The following is a 21730-nucleotide window of genomic DNA, read 5'->3' as shown; positions in this document are numbered from 1 at the left end:
TTTAAATGGAATTGATCCATTATTATTTTGAACGCCTCATATATGTATATATTTGATTATGCACTAGAAGAGACAAAAACTATACTATTTCTTTTTTTAATAAATTAAGTTAAAAATTTTAGCAATAAACAAATGCAAAAGATACGGTAGATACATCAAGCTTAAATTTTAAAACAGCACCGTCAAAAAAACTTATATGGCTTGACAGTTCTTTATTATGAAAAAAAAAACTTTTCCTATTATTGCAATTTTCTAAGTTTAAGAGTTTTCTTAGTCAAGCTAAGTCGAATCGTCGTAGGGTTTCTTTTCATAAAAATTTCGTTACATATTCGAAAACAGGTTGGTCTTTCAGAATATTCCATTTGAATCATTGCTCTTGGGGTACCCTATATATGAGCGCAATGTGAACGAATTTTCCAATTGTTATTAAAATAGTTAAGTTTTGTGCTAAATAATAAATAATACCTATCTGATATCTGACCTTTGGTAGTATCATACATTTCGAGCACAATTACACACTAGTACCCCAATCCGGCTAAACTATCTGCCTTATGGAAAGTGTAGAGTGCGAAGGCTCTAAAAAAAAGTTATTTTGTTTGGTAGTTCTGAGAACTCTTCAGAATTTCCCGATCCGGATTGCGAACAAATTTAAATTTAAGTTTGTAATAAAGAGTTCGCTTTAAATATTTCAACAAAAAATCAAATTTATAAGAAAATATAAGTTGAAAACAAAGCTATTTAAAACTATTTCTTACCATGTGCACATTTAAATAGATCCAATCAATCATTTTTTTAACTGTTATAACTAGGTTTAAATTTTTTTTTAAACAAATAAATTTGAGGAAAACTGACTTTAAATGAAAGCAATATAGGTACATATTTTCCGTAACTTTTTCACAGACCACTTTCAAAATTTCCAAAATCTGTCTACATTCCTTAAGCAAAAATAAAATTTGCGTTCACTGACTTTTCTATTATTGGCAAACAAAAAATCCCTAAAATCCCAGCCCGGTAGGTAAGTAAACCATTTCAACCGCAATAGGAAGGTACTTTTTATTTGTATCTGCCGGCCGGTAATTTGTAGGTAGATACTCAAAAATGTTTATATTATTTTTTTTAGCTCTGCGACACCAAAATTGGCTTTAGGTTCATGAAAAGCAGATACTTGTTTTGTTACTTTGACAGCGTGATATGCCGCATTGACCTTAAAAAAACACCGAAAAATAGTCTCGTTTTGGGGAAAAGCTGATGTCATTGTTTCTGTTTAAGAATTAAGTTTTTAACTACATATTTAAAGGGAAGGAGCTTTTTCCTAAATAAAATAAATACCAAATTATTTCAATTTAAATCATCCTAAATTTTCAAATAAATACATTTCCTTTAAAAAAAAAATCAAACCCAAAACACTGTATTTTTTCGGGTTTTGATGTTCAACGCATTTTGTATACATTTTTCAAATGCATAAAATATGATTACCTAATACAAAAAAAAAGTGCAAACTAGGAAACAAGGACTCAAATGTAACGATTTGTCCCACTCCTCAGATAGTTTCATTTTCATATGTATTCGGTACGGTGTGGTTTTATTAGTGTACATACATTTTTCATTTGTACTTTTTTTTTTTTTTTTAGGATGAAAATAAGATGCAGAGCCAGAGAGGGTGAACTTTCAAACACATTTCGCATTCATGTGTTACGTCCTATGCAGCAAAATGAGTATCTACATCAGCATCTGATTTTTATTTGGTAGATACTTATACCGAAAAAAATACCGCCTTGGATGACTCAGTACAAAATGTATGAATTTTCTTATTAGATTGCTTTTTTTGCAAAAATGTTTCCTATTGAATGTTTCATTTTTTCAGGCTATTCTAGGAGAATTAAGTATACACAAAATGCATCTAGAATTTAAATCTGTTGAATACTTTTTAATTGAATCTTTATTTAAGCAACTAAAATGTATAATAGGTGGATCGTAGGATGGTTTAATACAAATAATTATTTCCAGATGCTAAATTTGGTAATAATAATAAATACACGCTAATAAGCTTCTCTGTCGTAATAAGACAATATTGAAGAAAAACAAGTTTTAGAAGGCAATACCACCCACTACTTGCCGCCGCATCGAATCGCTTCGTTAACTGAAAATCTTAACTTATTTTTTTTTGTTTTTTAATGATATCATAAATCGATGAGATCACCAGGGTGCTCCGAATTTATTTTTTGTAGAATCTTCTCAAATTAACTCTCAAAACAAAAAAAGTTTAAATTGTTATTTTTAATTATAAACAAATTAATTTATTGCAAATGCTTACCTTTTAGTTCAATTTGAATAAAATATAAAAACTATTTAAGCACTCAACAAAAAGCACCAATTTGTTTTTTTGTTTATAAATTTTTGTTTTGTGTTAAGTTCCACTTAAATATTTTTCTTATCTCAAAAATACACGTTGTTTTAATTAATTCTGTAAATATTGATTTTGGGAAAGAAAAAGAAAAAATTAATTATGATGTAAAGTAATGCTATGTAAAGGAATTTTATTTTAAAACAAAACGAAAAGAAAGAAAAAGTTTTGTTTACACACAGGCGGAAATGCAAATGACTTTAAACAAATCTTCTTGGCTAACGATTAGTCACTCTACTTCAAGTCGGTTTGTTACACCCGAAATAAAATTATTGTTAAGTTAATTATAAAAACATCTAGCTAATAACCAACCCAGGTTCACACAGTTGAAGAGTCGGAAAATTGTCAAGAAGAACTAACAATTTTTGTATCTAAAAATCTTTTCTTTGGGCCTGATTTTTGAGAGAAACAACGAATGTGGAGAGGCAGGAAAAAGCATGAAAAATATTTGACGTCTGCGCAAGATATAAATAGTGCCAACTTTCAGGCACCAAAAATTTTGTAGTTCAGGTTTTAAGAAGAAAATAGAACAAAAGAGATGGGTTTTATGATAAAGGTGGAAACAAATTGAAAAAAGTACTCGTCGCTGGGAATTGGGAGAAAAATAACGATTCGTTGGAATGTAATGTCGTTTTCGATTGGTTTCACTCAAGAATTCACTCATTCTGAAATTGAATGGAACAGGACAAGTCGATTCCACTCAATTCTGTTTTTTATTTTGTGTTTGTGAAATTTCAAATGTCAAATATTGATATTATTTTTTTTTTTTTTCAAACGAAAAACTTATAAAAATTTAAAATCTGAAGACGATGGAAGAAGAAAATGTAAAAAAAAAATTATTCCACTACATTAAGGTACCCATTTTAATCTTTTTATTAATTTTATTTTTAATTTAATTTAAATTCTTGAATGACAACAAAAAAAGAATGATTGAGTATTTTTTTGTTGACATTTAAGTGTTCATGTATTAGTGCTTCTGCTTTTAAATCGAGAAGAGAATTTCTCTTCTGAGAAGCGTTCTGTCTGTCAGTTTTGTTCGAATAAAACACTTTCAGAAGGCTTCTGAATGATTCCGGACGCTTCCGGAGAGCCAATCGAAAACGCCATACAGTTTTCATGAAAACAACCTCACAAATTATTTTAATCAAAGATAAATAATTGCTTTAGCGTTGAGTAGATAAAGTAACGAGAGAAAACTGTTATCTTCTATGAACGAAAATACGGCCTTTTAAAAAAAGTCGAAGTAACGAAAAAAAAATTGTTAGAAGTTGAGTTAGTACTGAGATGGTTTACTATCTGGGAAGTTTCCACCGTCCACCGCTAAATCTGTAATATGATAAAGATCACAAAATGTTATATCAGACAAAAATTATTGTAGAAGAAACTGAGATAATTTTACATAAAATTTCCCTTTAAATTTTTCTTGTATCTTTTCTTGTATTCTTAGCGGTGACTAAGAAATTCTAACATTTTAAATCGAAACATAATTCATATAAAAAAAGATTTCGTTTCCATTCTCATTGATGTGAGAATTACAAAAAAAAACGAGCAAAAAATGTATTTCAAAATTGTCATTTACCTACCAATTCTAAGAGAAAAATGTTTTTTTTTAATTGATTTTTCAAAAAAAATAATTTGTATTAATACAAAAAAGAGTCCCTTTCTCTAGGATCATAATTTCACGTTTGAATGTTAACTCATCTCAATACTTATGTATAGCGCAAGTTAAAAAAAAACTTTCACATATTTAGCTGCTCCGAATTTCGTATTCGAACACATTTTGTGGATTCGTAGGTGTTTTAAAAAAAAAAAAAAAAAACGGATCTACAATCCGACAAATTTTTGCCGTTTTCAATCCGGGTAGCAATTTGCTAACGGAAAACAATATTCTTCAACAAAAAAGTCGAATGGAAATCAGAACAACCGTTTTCAATTCCTACAGGTTCAATTGTCGTATCCGTTTTCAAATTCGAAGGAATATTAGAACAGCCGTGATGTTAGTAACATGGGATCAAAAGTCTGTGAATGAAATTAATATTTTTTCCTAACGTGTTTTGCTTTTTTTGTCACCAAAACGATTATAGATAATTTTTTGGAATTTGGTACCCAAATATTTTAACTAAACACGTATTATAGTTGAATATAAGTTCAATAGATGATGATTTACAATTATATGAAAATGATAAACAATGAATATAAATCAAAAATCATTCTGGAATCGTAGGCAATTCTGTGAGTCTTTGATTTGAATCATATGAAATTTTGTGGGCGAAGGCAACAGTAAATTCCTCAAAAAGCACATGTAGTTTTAATCTTCTTATCCTCCGATCTTACATAAACATTGAATATGGCTCCTAGTCTTTTCGTAGTTAGATACATAAACAACTGTCTAAACAACTTATAACGAAAAAGTGGAGAAGATTAAAATCTTGTTTTCTTTTGGCTTTTTTGGAAAAACAGGATTTTAATCTTCTTCACTTTTTCGTTATGAACTCTAAATTGGTCAATAAATCAACTTATAATTATTAGTAAACAATTCGATGTGTAGGTAAGGCTATAGGATGCGAGCAAACTCAAAATTTCGTAATTGCTTTTTTTTACGTGCCGCAAACTCGGGTAAAGAGGCAAAATCGTATCCAATCTGTTCCACACAAATTTATTTTGGATAACTGAAACTTTCTCAGTACGCAGATGAAGCGAAACGAAAAATTTTGAAGTCTCCCGCTTCAGCTGAGTACTAGGCTTTAAAGTAAAACTCTAGAAATGTATTAAGGCCCAAGAAACCTTGAACCCATTGTTCGTGCTATGTGATCACTTGAATTTTTGTTTTATACTATGTTTCCACCTACGCTAAATACGAGATTTAGCTAAGTAGATTTAGCATAAATCTCGAGATTTATTCTAAATCTCGGTTTGAAAGTAGGTGAAAATCTTGGATTTAGGGTAGATGAACCCAAATCCATGATTTAGCGAAGTAGATTTAGAATAAGTCTCGAGATTTTTGCTAAATCTACTTAGCTAAATCTCGGATTTAGCGTAGGTGGAAACGTAGTATTACGATAGTTGACATGGTATATCGCTGGCTGAGAATTATAGGGTTGTATGTCAACTCACCTTAGTTTTGAGAAAATCGATCTCAAAGTTTTTTAAGGCTGGTTTTTGGATAAAATAGTTGCATAGCAGTAAAGTATTGATGCAATCTTATAAAGGACCCTAAAAAAATCATAAAACCATGAAAAAAAACATTAATTTCACCACAAAAAAGGATTCTATGAGCATTTTTAAAAAATGACATAGAACCTTTTTATGAAAAAATTTGTAAACAAATTTGAAAAAGGTTCTATGTTCAACATAGAACCTTATAGTTATAAAGAGCTTACATGTAATAAATTCATTTTATATGAAAAAAAGTGACTTCATCGTGAAATATGCTTTGATTTAATTTAATTTTATTCAAGTTTTGCACAAAACAGTCAAAATCTATTTTAAATAACAGAACAAAATACCACAAATCACGTTGTTCCATTTATAGAAAACAACAATTCCTACTTTTGTTGAATTAGGTACACAGAAAAAAGACATGCTAAAATCATTTAGAATTTGTATTAAATCAATCGGATTTTTGCATGCTTTTTTGCCAGAAAGACAGTCGTCTTAAAACAATCATCTACGGTACAAAATGTATGCCAAAAAGTTTGTTTAATCTTTTTATTTTAATAAGTACATAAAATTAATGAAAAATCATTTCAATCTAAGCAGGTATCTACACTTAAATTTTCTTAAGAAGAAAATTTTTATTAAAATGAAGTTCACTTTGATTTTAAAAATGTTTAAACAAATTTTACTTATTTTTATTAGAAATCTTATTAATTTAAGAGGATTGGATTTTAGAGGAGTATCATCTTGATTCTAAGTTGGTTATTTGTCTCCATGTATAACGTAAGTAAATTTGCTGCAAGTTAGAAAAAAGTTTTATTCGATGAAACTTTTAATAGAAATAAACTAATATAATTGTAAAGATGAATAACGAAGAGTTCACTACGGTTAGTAGAGTAAAATCTTGACCTTTGAAAAAATAAAAACATACTGAATTTTCCAAATACCACTAAAAATTAGTTAATTTTTTGTTTTTTTTTTTGGGTACTAAGGTTTAAAGTTAAGGAATCTAAGTGTTTTTCTTTAACTTTTGGTTTATTAATACGAACTATGAAATTCCCAACCTCGATTATGAAAAAAAAGTTTTCAAAAAATCACTTCCAATTCTTGGCACACAAAGAACATTATTTTAATTTAAGTATGATGTAAGAATATCTAGGTTATGAATTATTGCAAAAGTTAAGGTTGGATAGTACAATTTTTTTGGTTTAAAGAGTACAGAACGAGATACAAAAATTCTTTGTTGCTAAGCAAAAGCCCGTCCGCTAACTTGATAAACGATGGATTATGGAGCAAAAACGTCGTTTTTGACTGTCGTTTATTGACTATCAAGTTAGCCGACTCCATCCCTGTTGTTCAATACCAGCAAAAACATCAAAAGATCTTTTATTTTTACTTTAGTTAGAAAAAAGATCATTTCCATAAGATTTCAATTTGAAAAATTTGCGTAAAAAAGTTCTATGTAACTTAAATCAATGTATTTTTTCGTTTGAAAAAATCAGTAAAAAGGTTCTATGTTGCAATTTGAATAACATAGAACCTTATTATATTAATACATGTATGTGAAATCATGAAAGTTGTATGTCTTTTTTACCTGTGCCGTCGCCATTAATTTTTTTCTAATTTTTTTTAAAATTTTATCTAAAAGCCGTTGAAATTACGAAAATTTTGGTGTATAAAACTCATTTTTTTTATTTTGTATGAAATACACCCTTATAATTCTCAGCCAGCGATATGTCAGAAGTTCTAAATTAATTATGAATTTTGAATTTAACATCTTGCAAATATTAAATGCTTTTATCATTAGTCAGTACTGTTTGGCAATTGAGCCTATAATTTTGTATTCAAAGACCTGGAGCAGAATCGACTATTGTGATAATCACAAAATATCAATTTCCTCTGTGAAATATGATTTTCGCAGTCCAAATTTAGTTCTTGTGACTATCATCGTTCACAAATCACAATAGCCGTAAATGCTCATCAGTTCACTGAGTCTAGAGCCCAACTTCAGACGAACGCTAAGATATAGGGATTCTTTCTTTAGCCGGACAACATGTATGTATGTGCAATACTTTACCAAACTCGATATTTCCAACCCATTATAATCAAAATGCATTCAAAAGCAATGGTCATCGGTTTCTCCACCTTAATCATCTCTAATTTTTTCTCCTGCTCGCACTATATTAAAACATTATAAGGGTAGCTAAAATCCCTTGAGTGTGTACTTTATAAAAAAAAAAAAAAAAAATAGCCGACTAAACCCCTGTATTTTTGTATAGAGAAACTATACAATTTGTGGACAAACACGAAAGGGTTCTTATGATTAATCTACACTAGGTGTATTGGAATTGGAATACAAAATCTTCAAATAAATTTTAATCTAATTTAAGAAAAGCAAATGCTACAAAAAATATCAAAGCTTAAAACTCTTAATCACATAAGTTGGCTTTTGCCAACTACTTTTCTAAGGCAGTCAAGACACCTTAAGCGTTCCACCTCAGTCACTTGCGCAAACCAGTTTTTCAATTCAATAGTCAAAGTTTCAACAGTCTACGATACTTACAAAACAATTTACATTGCGTCCTTAGCTTGATTCCGAGTTTTTAGACGGACAATTCGAATGACAACCACCATAGTGTCTCCTGGACAACACCAGCTATAAAATCACTTTTTCCACAAAGTTCAAACACATCCAAATGATAACCAGTTTTGCAAACATATTTTTTTTCTTTTTAAAAATTTGTATTTAGTCCATATTCAATACACAAAACTAAAAAAAGGAATCATTTAGTTCCTTCGGTTGAAGTTATTTGTAGCGGGTTGGGTTAGTTGCAATCCACGGATGTTGTGGAAGTCCAACAACTTCAACATCTCCTTTGTATCAGGATCAACTTCAATGATGTCCTGTTCCAAAGCAGACACGGCGGGAACGTAGTTATCACGACGTTCACGCTCCTCTTCTTGCAATTTAATGGAAATACCACGAACTTGTGAGTGACGGAGACGTCCCATCAAATGTGTGACATAGCTGGAGTAAAGAGATAAATTATATAAATAAACAATGTTCTGGGAGGGATCTTTGGTGGGTGATTTGTGAAAACTTACCCAGCAATCTTGTTCCTCAATGACTTGGTGGGAATGATGGCTACTTCTTCACATATCCTTTTGTTGGTATGGAAATCCAAGGTAAGGCGGGTGTAGTATTTCTCAATAATGACCTTAGCGGCCTTCTTGATGGTTTTTGTTCTTACACGACCCTAAAGATTTGACAAAAAAGTAACATAGATTACTAATTTTGTAAGAAATTATTTGATTATTGTATAAAGCACACATTTTGGACGCGATATTTATTTAGAAATATTAAATAATTATAAAGATGCCATGAAAAATTAAAGATTTTTTAATAAATTTTGACAATTGACACCTACCATGGCGGACGAGTTTACCGGAAAAGAAAATCGAAATGTTTTTTTCTATGGATGTTGATGGACAAGAGTTTTCTGATTATTTAGCTTCCGGTGACAATGGAAACTATTTCAGAGAAGGGATGTGTTCAAAGAAAATGTCACAATAGAATAAGGGATTCGAATTAGAATCGCTTTGGATTCGCCAAAAGAATATATTTTGTATTTGTTTTTATGTTGAACTTTTATTTTGGTCTGGTTAATAAGCTACAATTTTACGGCAACCAAGATGAATTGAATTAATTGACTTTGAGATTTAATGCCGACTTTTCACTAGTCGATTTTTGCCGTGTGGCGAAGCTTTTCGGCGTAAGTCGACTAGTGGGAACGTAAGCCGCAAGCGACTAGAGTGACAATAATCATAGAAGAATCCTAGTCGACTTTAGCCGTTCGACATTTATTGTGCGGCTAAAATTGACTCGTGGAATGTCGGCATTGGACAGCTGTGAGAAAGTAAAAATCTATTCTTTTGCGCTCTAGTTGCGTTTATTATCATTAAGACCTGTTCCAATACCTAGGTTTCTTGCAAGTGTGCAATGTTTCTGATCGACTTAACGACCCAACTAACATTTCAGCTTCGGTTAAGGTATTACAAAAGCTACATTTTAGCTTCTTTTAAACTTTAGTAAGGTTGTTGGGCATGGAAAAAGGAGAACGTTATACAAGTTTGACCCTCTATAAGAAGTTTAAACGAAGCTTTACCGAAGCTCTACAGAAGCTTTGAGATTTGACAGATAGCTTCGGAAGAGCTTGTATAGCTCTTTAATACATGTCTTATCGAAATAAAAAAAACTACTACAAAAACAAAAAATAATTCTTTTTTAAATGGTTTTTATTTGATTTTAAATCATGAATTTTATCTTTTAATCTGAAATTAAATATTATTATTCCATTATTTTTTAGTATATCTATTAATAATAATTTTAAAAGTATATAATTTTTTTACCACACCCAGGAATCGAACTTCGTATCTGCTTGGTGGCAGTCCACCACTCTACGCACTCGGCCATCCTCGTATATTAATTAATGAAATCAAAAACTTAATTAGTTCAAATAGCAGAAATGTAAAAAAAAATGTCTGAGCTAAATTATTCAATGTCAAAACCAAAAAGTGTCCCAGCTAGATTATTCAATATCAAAACCAAAAACCATAAATACTAAACTTGGTAATATCTGTAAATCTTCTATAAATTCATTAAGCAGGCTTTTCCGAAAACAAGCTTTTTTCGTTAAAGTTTCTTTAACAATATTTAAACAACTTATTAGAAGTTGTTAAACAAGTTCAAACTTCTATAAGAAATTAAATTCTGAAGCAAGCTCAATACAAGCTGTATAAAAAGTAGATCCTGCGAGATCTCAATTTATAGAGGCTGTTGTGCTAGTTGGGGAGGCCTCTGTAAGGCCGGTTTCAAGAGGTTTTATGTAAGTTATACACCTTTTTTTGGCGTTGGGGTATAAAAATTACCTTTTTAAAAGAAATGTCAAACAAGGGATTAGCGAGTAGCACTCTAGTGCTCATTATTAGGTGTGTTTTTTTGTTTATCTATATAGATTTTGTGCAAAAAAACGACATCGAGATTTTTGAAATCCGTGTAAAAGTTTGGCAGCACTGAACATTAACTTTGACAGCTGTCTGTCAAAAAGTTTGCTTTTGCTTTTTTATTTAAAAAATTAAAATTTAATAAAACAAAGCTCTAAACAAAATGAGAGAAAAAAAAACAAACAACAAAAATCGTAGAATTGTTCCTGTTTTACCTATGCTTACTTATGATGCCCAAGGAGATGACGAACAGAGATCGCTGCCACACATCGACAATGGTGACCATTCCAAACTACCACCAGGAATTCTACCACATGGTTTGCCCACTATGAAGGAAGTTGCATCAGCCATAACACCACTTGAACACAAAAAAGAACCTGAAGAGAAAAATAGAGTAAGTGAATTTTTTCTCTCCTCTCTTTACATCAATTTAACATTTGTGCTTTCAGTTAAGGAACTATCGGAAGAACAAAAACAGATGATCATCTTGTCGGAGGACTTTCAGAGGTTTGTTCTACGCGCTGGTCTCTATCTGAGAATGTCGACATCTACACAGACTACATTGGAGGTGGTGATAATGAAGAGTCAAACGATGAGAGGACACATGCTAGGTTATCATTGAATCGAGCTTTCTACGAAGACCGATAGTCTAAGAATCGATGCATCACTTCAATGAATTGGTCAACACATATTCCTGAACTGATTGTTGATTCATATCACAATAATGAGGTTTGCATTTGTATTTTTTTCTACAATTCTATCTAAAACCCACTAAATAACTTTTTATAGGAGAGTCCCAATGAACCAGATAGTGTTGTAATGGTCTGGAACACAAAATATAAAAAACAAACACCCGAAGATGTATTCCATTGTCAGATATGTCCATATGTCAGCATGCTTTGCTAAATTCAATCAAAATCTTATACTCGCTGGAACGTATTCCGATCAGATTGTATTATGGGATAATCGAGTGCAAAAGCGGACACCCATCCAGAGGACACCTCTAAGTCCGATGGCAAGCTTTGCTCATGGAGTTTGGATAAGTTGTCGATGCCGCAAGATACACTGAAATTGCAGCAACGGCAATCGAAGCCAATTGCTATCAGTTGCATGTCCTTTCCGTCGAATGGTAAAAGTTTGTTGTGATTTTCCATTTGCTTATAAATAAATCGTTATTTTTACTCAAGCTTATCGACATGGAATACGTTCGGGTGTGTCTAAAGTCTATGAGAAGCATTTGGGTCCAGTGACGGGAATACCAACTCATCCAAATCAATCTACACCAGATTTTGAAGATTTGTTCCCTACATCGTCCAATGATTGGACAATTAAGTTATGTAGTCTTAAGGTGAAATTTAATATCTACTATAACGACCAATATGTATAACATTTTTTGTATTTACTTGTAGGACACTAAACCATTATATTCATTTAAAGATAATTAAGATAATGTTATGGATGTTGCATGGTCTCCAATTCATCCCGCCTTGTTCGCTTCTGTCGACGGCAGTGGTCGCCTTGATATATGGAATTTAAATTAGGATACCGAAGTGCCCTCAGCATCGGTCGCAAGTTATCGTAACAATGCTTCCCACAAATTCTTTCGTCGATGAGCAGAATTAGCTTTAGAAAACTTCCATTACTGTACAAATTGTATGTGATGTATATGGGTTAGTGTTTTTTTTTTGTGGTTATATATGCTATGCATAGCTATATTTAATTTATTTTTTTTGTCCCCCTTTAATCTAGCCCATGGAAGTGTATATCGACGATGAAGACAAACTCACTTTGCATGGTTTGCAACAGCATCAAGTTTAATTGAAGGAAATCGAGAAGAACAAGTAACACTCGCCAGCAATTTTCAACTTTTTTAATTTTCCAGAAAAATTTATACCAAGTCGTATGCATTTGGATTCAATTAGCTCAAAAATCATAATGGTTTCATTCTATCAGCTCTAGTTTTTGAAATATTTAATTTTTCATATTTAGGGGCATGTTCGTTCATACTAATTTTTAAGTTTTGCCAATTTTGATCGTTTATTGAAATTTTCCAGAAAAAATTATACTAATTTAATTAATTAATTAATAAATTTAATGTATTTAAGGTCAGTAATCCTAAAAATCACATTTTTTTTCTTTCTAGAAGCTCTATTTTTATTTATTATTTTTTAGTTTTTCACATTTTGGTGGCAATTTTCTACTATTTTTAAAGTTATGCATATTTTGACTGTTTGTTAACATTTTCCATACAATTTTTTATCAAACCTTATGTATTTGGGTCCACTAAGCCTGAAAATCACACTTTTTTTTCTATGAGCTGTAATTTTTCCGATATTTTCATTTTTCACATTTTGGGGGTAATTTCATTCTAAAATCTTTTTAGTTTTTCTTATCACATGCGTTTTTAAAGTTTCGCTGGAAAAATTTATTTCGACTGTAATGTATTTCGGTTCAGTAGCTAAACAAAAATACAAAATAAAAATTTACAAAAAAAAATTTGTATGAGTTTTTATGTATGAATAATTTAAAAACTAGATCTGCTAGAAAAAAAACTAAAAATGTTGTTTTCGGAATCAGCACCCTCCATTTAGTAAGACATGATAAACAACGATCGGGAAAATTGTGAAATTGTGTGTTGGGCAGTGAATTTATGTGGTTAAATTAAAGAAAAATGTATTAAAAGAGACTTCAAAACTATTCAAATAAAAATTTTAAGTTGTAATAATTGAAACTTATCAACCACGATTCTTATTTCACTAATATCCCGCCTTTGTAAGGACTCCCACAGCTGGACCAAGAATGCTAGCTTGCAAATAAGTTTTTTGTTTAATTGCAATTTAATTTTAATTTTGATTTATTGAACTTCCTATTGACTTAAAATAACTTATTTCTAAGATACATTGATAGATACAAAATTTTGTTAGCACAAAGGGGGCCTAACGTTAAATAATGACAAAGTTATAAAATATAAACAAATATAATACATGGATAAACTTTATTTAAAAAGTCTGCTGTCTAGGCGGTTGTCCTCGAGGTGTTCAGACCTGGATAACCAGTTGTAGGGTTGGTTGAGTGGGGTTTAATTCCTTCCGCTGCATAGCTGTTTAGGAGGGGAAAGTAATTGCGAAGAAGATTTATGCAGATATCATTTTCTCGGGATCCCGATGGGGGCTTTAGAGCCATCTGTAGAAGACATGTCCTACAGAAACAGGACGACATCAATGCAGGCAGAGTTCATCTGATGAAGAAAGAATAAGGAATATATCGAACCAAAAAAAGGAGAATTAATAAAAAAAAATTACCCGCAATCAAAGTTGGGGACATAAATGATGCTCTGAAACATTTACTATAACGTTCTTTCAAATATTTCTTCCACATCAACTTTCAAGATGATATTGTTTCCACATCACATGTCGTCCAAGTTTATAAACGTCGATACCATCATTTGCACAGGCAGTGAAGTGATCTTTTTCTAAGATGGCTTTTCATCAACGGGTCTTGGTTCTGATATCATTTACATAAAGTGAGGTCAATTTTAGGGAGCTGAAGAATATGGGTGTTGAATGAGCTGCATAATGCGATGTTAGGATTGTCTTGCTTATTGCTGTCTGCTGTTTGGGATGAAAAGTATTTCCTGGGGGAATATTTTTCGGCTTTTCTTCGCAGCGCACATACATGACGTGTATATTTTTAAAAAGTTATGAGACTGTTTTTGTGGTGGGCATTCTATTGAGGCAAATGATTAACAACAAGATCTTTGTTATCATTTATCCATGTTTATCGTCAAAGAATAAACGTTTTCGCAAACGAGCGGGCATTCCAAGAGCATTTTACACTACATTTGGCTTTGCATGGGGGTTGAAGGTACCGGCACGATTAAGACACAAGCGCACAATACACAGAATTCTTCTTTTGTGAAATAATTCCTAGAAAAAAAGATAAATTATGCTAGCTCATTGTAAGAATAAATTGTTTAACTTTCCATCTGGTTTCAGGTTTTTTTCTTTAATTTTGCGGAAGATATCGCACTCTTGCAAAAACGTGAATCCTAAAATTATTAATCAAATTAAAACAAAACAAATTTTATGGCACAATTTTCATCTTTTTTCAAAAAATATGCTTGTACTTACATTGATTTGTGTTGTTTGCTATTCCTAATTGAATTCAATTTTATATATTATATTTTTTTGTCATATATCTGTCAACTGCAGCTGTCGTTCAATGGAATCTGACATTTAATACCTGTAATGTACCTTGGCAGTACTGTTTTCTATCGAGAGAAAGTAAAATCTGGATAATTATCTGGATTTTTTAAAAATCTATACAGATAAAGTTTTTGTTGTATTTAACACGTAAATTGTTTCGATTTCAAAAATCTCGATGTCGTTTTTTTGCACAAAATCTATATAGATAAACAAAAAAACACACCTATTGTAAAAAAGTTTTATTATGGAAAGTACTAATTTCTAGTGAGTGAGAAGTATATCACTTCAATCGGATGTATATGTGTACACACACTCATTTTTCCTAATGCATTTGAAAAATCATTGTATACTCACAAGAAACTTCTTAAAAAAGGTCTTAACATATAGGTCTTATACAAACTATTTTGGCGCAACACTTGCGTTGGATGTTGTAATAAGACCTTATAGAGGTTGTTATAGGGTGTTGAATTTATGAAAAAATTACTTTTATTATCTTTTTCTTTTCTTTTTTATTTTTATCCTTTTTTGGACACCACTGGTTTTTCTGTTGTTCTGAAATGGTAAGAATTTTATTGAAGCCTTAACTACATTAGGTGTATTTTTTATTACCACCGGTCAGCTGATTTCGGAACATTTAATACGCAGTGCTGCCAATTTTTATCGCTAAGCCCCGAGGCGTTTTTTTTTGTCCAGTTAAGCCCGGTGGTAATAAAAAACACACCTATTGGCTCAAAAAGTGAAAAAATACAAAAGTGAACATTTTCAAACGCATTTTTGAATAGTTTTTCGTGCTGGAAAATTAAAAGTTTATTTTTTGTACTAAAAAACAATTTGTATTCTCTTTTTCACAAAAAATGCGCTAGTCAGTGCAAAATATTTTCACTTTTGTACTTTTTCAAACAGTGGGGTATGTAGTTAAGCCTTTAACCTTAAGCTAAGCTTATTTACAACCTGTGTGTTTCAATGAGAAATAGAAGGGAATGTGCTAGGTAGATTGTGCGGTTTGACATAATTTTCGCTTTAATAGATGACCCCTTTCCTAAAAGTGCATCTACTTCAAATCATTCTCAAATTGTTAACGTTATTTGTTGCAGCTTGAAGCAAATGACTTTTAAAAGGAAGCATCAGAAAAAACATTGCATACTTGCAAGAAACCCTTTGGAACAGGTCTTAACGAGGCCTTTCTGTTACTTAAAAAAAAGTACAAGGCTTCCTTAGAACGGTGCCAACGGGTCTGAAAAAGGGGTTTTTTTAACTGATATTTAGGCAGTGTGCGAATTGCGTTAAAATGTTGGTTAAAATTTCTACCACGATTAAAATTTGACGTTTGGTTAAAAAAGGGATCAAATTTATTTTTTTGCTGTGCGAATTGGGTTAAAATGTATTAAATGGGACTTTTTTCTTGGTACTACTTTGAATAAAATTCCCTCAAGATAAAACAAAATTACCCTCAAAAATGGTTTTTCTTATGTTCAATTAACTATTTTTTTTTAACAAAACCCAGTTGAAAATATATCAAGTTAAATATTCTAGTATGAAAATGTAAGAAATTCTCAATTTCACATACTTTTTTTTATTTTATCGATAAATTCCCATTTCATTATGATCAAAAAGAAATTTATTAAATCAGTCTTCTAACACTAATTCGTAGTTCTCCAGCTGCCAACAAAATAGAAATATAAAAAATACAAAACAAACAAACAATTATTTCAAATTATTATTTCAAGATGAATATTAATTTGAGGAAGTACTTTGTATTAATACTTTTAACATTTCTTAAAATATCAACGCATTATAACAAAAATAATTTCAAATCTATCTTGATCTTTCTATCTTGAGAAACGTCAAATTTTAACCACTAGTGTCAAATTTTACCCTGATCCGCAGCTGGGTAAATTTTAACCCATTTTATTCACCATGCTAGTGTCAAATTTTAACCAAACGTCATATTTTAACCAACATTTTAACGCAATTCGCACACGGCCTTACAAGGCTTCCTCTAACAACTTCTTAAAGTCTTAATGAGAACTTTTTTCCAAAATGGTTGACTTGCGCAAGCAAGCCTTAAAATAAACTTAAGCAAACTTGCCGAACAAATACAAAATGGATCTTATGAAAGCCCAATTGTTACTTGGGATAAGTTTCCGCTCCTCGAATTGCGAATTCGAACATTTTTATTTTAGAATCGAGTTACATTGGTGTTTTTGCAATTGCTTGTATTGGGAATTTTTAGGCCTACCTTCAAGGTCATTTTCAAACTTTGCCAACGTCAACGAAAACTAATAACTTTGAAAATATTCGATTTTCATTGAAAAGATTTTTTTTTGATAGGTATAATAATAACATTCATGTAACTCTGCCCAACAAAAGCAGTTTTGTGTTGCAATGAATAAAGCTTTACGCCTTTGAAAAAATTGTAAAAAGTCAATTAGGCCATTATGGCATACCAATATCCTTATATCAATTTACTGAAAAAACAGTCCAAAAAAATCAAACAAATTATGTACCTATTCCGTTGAACTACAATGTGTTGTATGCATTTCCAAACATGTTGCCATGGGAAAGACGAAAAAATGTTTTTATTATTGCAATATTTTTATTTAGGCAAAAGTTAAATGTAAAGCAATTTTAAAACATAAATTTACACAAAAATATCTAAAGAAAAGATTCAAATTGTCACTATGGAAAATACCGACGAACAAGAAATTCAAATTAATGAATTTCTAAAATTTTTAAAAACATCTTGTCACGTAAACGATTTGATAAGAGATTCAAAAGAATCAACAGCAAATTCTCAATCAATTGATTTCGATGAACTTGCTTCAAATAAAATTATCAAAAATCTTTATGGATTTAGTAAGATTGTAACTTCGGAAAATATTCAAGATACTCCTCCTCCATCATCGACAATGGATATTCAATTAGAAAAATCAGTTATAGATTGTCGTACTAACGGCCGTGGCAGAGGTCTATCGATAAGTAATGTCAGTAAGCAAAGATCCAATTTAAAAGGACCCAATGGTGGTGGTGACTCTGAACAACAAAAACCTAAAGTTCATCCCAAGCTTTCTGAAAAATTGGACTATCTTATAAATGAAGGAGTTTTGGATTCAGTACTTCCATTTGTTTGCCCTGTTGTCACTGCCAGAAATCTTTGCCATGGAGTCCAGAAAGGAAGTTCTAAAATGAAAACGTTGGAAAATAGTCCTACAATGGCTACGGCCATTGTTCTCTCGAAATCTCTATCATCTGTAAATATTGATGGTGAAGATGGATCAAATGTAGAAGAGTCAAAAGAACCAGCTCCATTAGCCCAGATAGCAGAAGAAGCTGGGGTATCTGTTCTGCAAAAAGATACCAAAATTATGCCAAGACGAAAGTCTTCCACATGTTCTCGTTCAAACTTAAGTTTTGATAACAAAAAGCAGGAGTAAGTAATATTATCGAAATTTCAAATTAGCCAATATTAATTTTTAACGGTTAAGGCCTATTTTCGACTTATTTAAAAAAAATTAATCTATCATCTTTTTAAGCATTGAAGTCGTAATTCATGTCTGTGACGAAATAAAGAGCACATCTCGGGATTTCACCTGCCCACAAAAGCTTTTAGTTAGTAAAATGGGTTACTTTACTGATGTCACTGCTGGACAAAAGCTCGAAGACATGGATATTTCTGTACATTGCGATATTCAAATATTCGAATGGCTTATGAAATGGATTAAGAAAACTCCCGACCAACAAGATTCACTGCCTCAATTAGATGCTACTAATGTAGTTCCAATTTTAGTTTCTGCCAGTTTTCTTCAAGTAAAGGACTTAAACAAAGATGTTACCATTTAATAAGCACTTACCTTTTCAGATGGAACCTCTTCTTCTAGATTGTTTGTCTTTTTGTCATGCTCGTCTAAGTGATGTTGTACGCTCATCAACCAATTTGTCATGCTTAAACGATTCGATTATAACTCGATTAGCTGCTATGTTTACAAATTTAGAGCTAGAAGTTGTTAAAGATAAAAAAGAACGTGTAACACCACGTCTATGGACTAAGCTTATTCAAAGCCTTACCGAGCCAGAGCCACAAGCTCTACGTGGACATTATTTTAGTTTAGCTGGGTTATTTCGTTGCTCAAGGTATGTATATCAATTGAAATTTTTGTATTTACATAGATCGAGTCATTATGAATATTCAACAAACAGGTGCTGCAAATGTATAACTCAGACTATGAGCTCGTATATTAGTTGTGTACCATCAAACATTCGTCTTAATCGATGGGGACAGTTAGTCAGCCAACATACTCGAGATGCAGCTTGGGATTTATCCAATTACATATCATCGTTGTTCAAAGAATTAAAGTCTTGGCGTAAAGTCTATTGGAAGCTCTGGGGACACTGTCATTTTCTTTATTGTTGTATTTGTGAAAGTCATTTTCCTGTTTATCAGGCATGGATTATCAAAGTTGTGTATTTTTGATTTCAAAGTGATTTTTTTTTTCCAGATGACTTGGTGTCGTTTTCATCCGGACGGGGCTCAATTTTTGGGACCAGTTACTGAAGGACGAGTTGCTGGTCCAGCGGGACGATATCCATGTTGTGGTCAACAGGCATTTCGATATGAAACACTACCTGGACCAAATGTACTTATATTTTGTAAATTTTTATCAGTTTAGCATTGCTATCCGTCTGGGATAGCTTTTCATTTTTTGCATTTAAAAAAAATGTATGATTTTATTTTTTTGTTCTTTTATTTAAGGGATGTCAATTTAGGGAGCACAGCGTTCTCATAGAAAATGATCGAGACAGAGCTATATTGAATTTATTGCAAATCGCATCAGAAGGTGGCAATCTTTTTGAAACTCCACCAACGAAGCTACGTGAAGAAGTTTCTAATAATTTAATGGAACCAAGATGGATTGGTTTATGTTTGATGCCAACCAAATGTAGACCTGGACTTTTGCCTATACTCAGCACAGAAGGTAAGCAAATTATTGATTGAAGATAAAAATTAAATTTCAGAACAAAAAAAAAACAAATGAAATATGATATCCCTTAATAAACTGAAAAATTTCTTATTTTGGCCACAAAAAAAAAAACTTATGTTAAGTTTTTTTTAATCCGTTGCCTATATGAGTTATTTAAACATGTGAAATAGCATTTGGGAATTAATTTATTAATGAAGGATAACAACAGTTCGACTATGCTCAATATGTTGAACTCAAAATGATTCTTGAATCAAGGCTTTGTTTTCTTTCTCTACAAGCAACTGGCCAAGAAAAGCCAACTTGTCTAATCAGGAAATAAAAATTGCATAAGTGTTCTTGTTTCTCAAGACAAACCAAAAATGTTCCACATACACCACAGTGACCGCCAAACTTAAACTTGAAAAATTGATAGAAACAGTCTATAACTGATAAATGAATGAATTATCTGGCTTTTCGAATGATATTATTACAGTCCAAAAGTTAGCAGCGAGAGGTGCCCGATTCTTATTAATATTACAAGCAGATAAGGTAGTGATAGGAAATATGTTAGTCTGTCGGCATTTACTCTCGGCATTTCACATAAAAAAAAATCAGTAATAATGCAGTTTAGTACGTGTTTATAGAACCAGGACAAATTCTTTGCAATATCCTTATAGGCTTTTGTTCTTGGTGTGTAACGTTGAAAATTAAATTGTATTGTATTTTCTCTCTTGAAAAAGTATCATTGAATTTATATCTATTTTTATTTATTTTAATTAAACGTCCGATATCAAACTTCATCAAAATATTTGCTTAAAGCTTTTTCCTGAATCCGACTTAACCGAGGTTGTGGAGGTTTCAGAACATTCGGACATAAATGATACTGGAGGAATGTGTTGCGTCGATCGCAATATAGTTAATCTGGTTGAGAGTTAATTGATTAGGAAATTTTCATGTCACCACTCACCAGAGTCATTAACTACGGCTTTGAAAAAGGTTTCCAGTTCCAGCAGCTTTATTGAATTTCAATTTAGATACAAATTTTTCAGTTCGAGCTCTTGTGAGGTTCTTATTAAATTCTCATACAATTAACAAATTGATTCCTTCAATAGCCTCTTCCTATGTTGCTCTTTTAACTATTTTTCAAAATGTGTATTGTAATCGGTAACCTTTGAGTTTTTTTTGACAATGCTCATCCTTTTTTATGCATTTCGATTTTTATCTGACTTGTTTTGCTTAACTTACCAAAGATATTCCATAATTGATTTTATTTTTCTTAGAACATAACACAAAATTATCGCGAAGACTACGTCTGGGTGCTTCGCATTTTGCAGAATCAAGTAGTGAAACTGACACAAGCAACACTCCGGAAAAATCGAAACAATTTGCACCACGATATTTTTCCACAAGCAGTGACGGTTGCGAATCAGAGAGTAGCAGTTTGAAAAGAGTATGCAGAAGAAGGACCAGAAGGTACATACTTTATCCCCTGTTTTTTAGTAAACCGTTAATAATTCCATTTTTATATACAAACACAGACAACCAGAGTTATCCGGTAGATTTTGGTCTGGTGAATTATCAGCAAGAAGCAATCAGGATCACCAGAGAGAGTTTGAGGAAAAAATAATGAAGCAAGTTGCTGCAGCAGTTGGTAAGAAGACCGGTAGCGATATCAATACAACTCAGAATAATTCCACAAATAGTGGATCATATATTCGCCTGGAAGCAGAATGGAAAGAACAGTTAAAACAAAAGAATACAAATAAACAAAAATTCAAATAGAATAAATTAAAATTGCAAAAACTAGCAAATATGTTAAACAAAAAATTAAAAATATAGGGAGAAATATTTAGTTTTTAAATAAAATCAAATAATTTTTTTTTTTATTTTTTTTTTCTTCATTTAATTTACAAATTTTGATTCGCAAACAATCTAATAAATTGCATTCCGAACATTTTGTTTTCAAAAAAAAATTACTTTTTGCCTGTTTAATACATTTTAAT

The 21730-nt window shown here is 31.4% G+C and overlaps 3 protein-coding genes and 1 long non-coding RNA gene across 5 annotated transcripts in view; 1 reads left to right on the top strand and 3 right to left on the bottom strand.

Annotated features, from left to right (window-relative positions):
* The window catches only part of LOC129911291 (alpha-tubulin N-acetyltransferase 1), a 36853-nt gene extending 34049 nt beyond the window's left edge, over positions 1 to 2804 (bottom strand). The window contains exons 1-2 of the mRNA XM_055989027.1: positions 2585 to 2804; positions 2315 to 2464 (exon numbers count right to left, since the gene is read on the bottom strand). The gene's annotated coding sequence lies outside the window, so the exon portion shown is untranslated. The remainder of the gene's footprint in view (positions 1 to 2314; positions 2465 to 2584) is intronic.
* A 385-nt stretch (positions 2805 to 3189) lies between these two features.
* Positions 3190 to 21613, top strand: LOC129911286 (SANT and BTB domain regulator of class switch recombination). 2 transcript variants are annotated; one of them, XM_055989022.1, is made up of 9 exons: positions 3190 to 3258; positions 17627 to 18199; positions 18303 to 18576; positions 18629 to 18900; positions 18967 to 19210; positions 19266 to 19403; positions 19520 to 19742; positions 21008 to 21200; positions 21266 to 21613. In XM_055989022.1, the coding sequence occupies exons 2-9, from the start codon at positions 17679 to 17681 to the stop codon at positions 21507 to 21509; spliced, it is 2109 nt and encodes a 702-aa protein (XP_055844997.1). In that variant the 5' UTR covers positions 3190 to 3258; positions 17627 to 17678; the 3' UTR covers positions 21510 to 21613. The 2 variants fall into 2 exon arrangements, with proteins under 2 accessions (XP_055844997.1, XP_055844996.1); XM_055989021.1 differs by lacking the exon at positions 3190 to 3258 and having other exon boundaries at positions 17153 to 18199.
* Positions 8317 to 9120, bottom strand: LOC129911301 (40S ribosomal protein S17). The gene is made up of 3 exons (XM_055989046.1): positions 8989 to 9120; positions 8666 to 8817; positions 8317 to 8588 (listed from the first exon to the last, which is right to left on the bottom strand). The coding sequence occupies exons 1-3, from the start codon at positions 8989 to 8991 to the stop codon at positions 8348 to 8350; spliced, it is 396 nt and encodes a 131-aa protein (XP_055845021.1). The 5' UTR covers positions 8992 to 9120; the 3' UTR covers positions 8317 to 8347.
* Positions 13401 to 14816, bottom strand: LOC129911302 (uncharacterized). The gene is made up of 4 exons (XR_008771624.1): positions 14695 to 14816; positions 14543 to 14612; positions 13867 to 14490; positions 13401 to 13802 (listed from the first exon to the last, which is right to left on the bottom strand). It is a non-coding gene; the product is annotated as an uncharacterized LOC129911302 (long non-coding RNA).
* Positions 21614 to 21730: the final 117 nt, after the last annotated feature.

Source organism: Episyrphus balteatus, chromosome 2 (assembly GCF_945859705.1).
Source record: "Episyrphus balteatus chromosome 2, idEpiBalt1.1, whole genome shotgun sequence".
Classification (NCBI taxonomy): Eukaryota; Metazoa; Arthropoda; class Insecta; order Diptera; family Syrphidae; genus Episyrphus; species Episyrphus balteatus.
The sequence above is the reverse complement of the archived record's forward strand: the minus strand, read 5'-3'. Positions and strand labels throughout refer to the sequence as shown.

Bases quoted from the DNA above. Each gene is read 5' to 3' on its own strand.
- LOC129911301 (XM_055989046.1), bottom strand. The intron at 8,589-8,665 runs GTAAGTTTTCAC...TCTTTACTCCAG, and splicing joins TTGAGGAACAAGATTGCTGG to CTATGTCACACATTTGATGG.
- LOC129911286 (XM_055989021.1), top strand. From the start codon at position 17,451: ATGGAAAATACCGACGAACAAGAAATTCAAATTAATGAATTTCTAAAA. The intron at 19,211-19,265 runs GCATGGATTATC...TTTTTTTTCCAG, and splicing joins GTCATTTTCCTGTTTATCAG to ATGACTTGGTGTCGTTTTCA. The intron at 21,201-21,265 runs GTACATACTTTA...ATACAAACACAG, and splicing joins TGCAGAAGAAGGACCAGAAG to ACAACCAGAGTTATCCGGTA.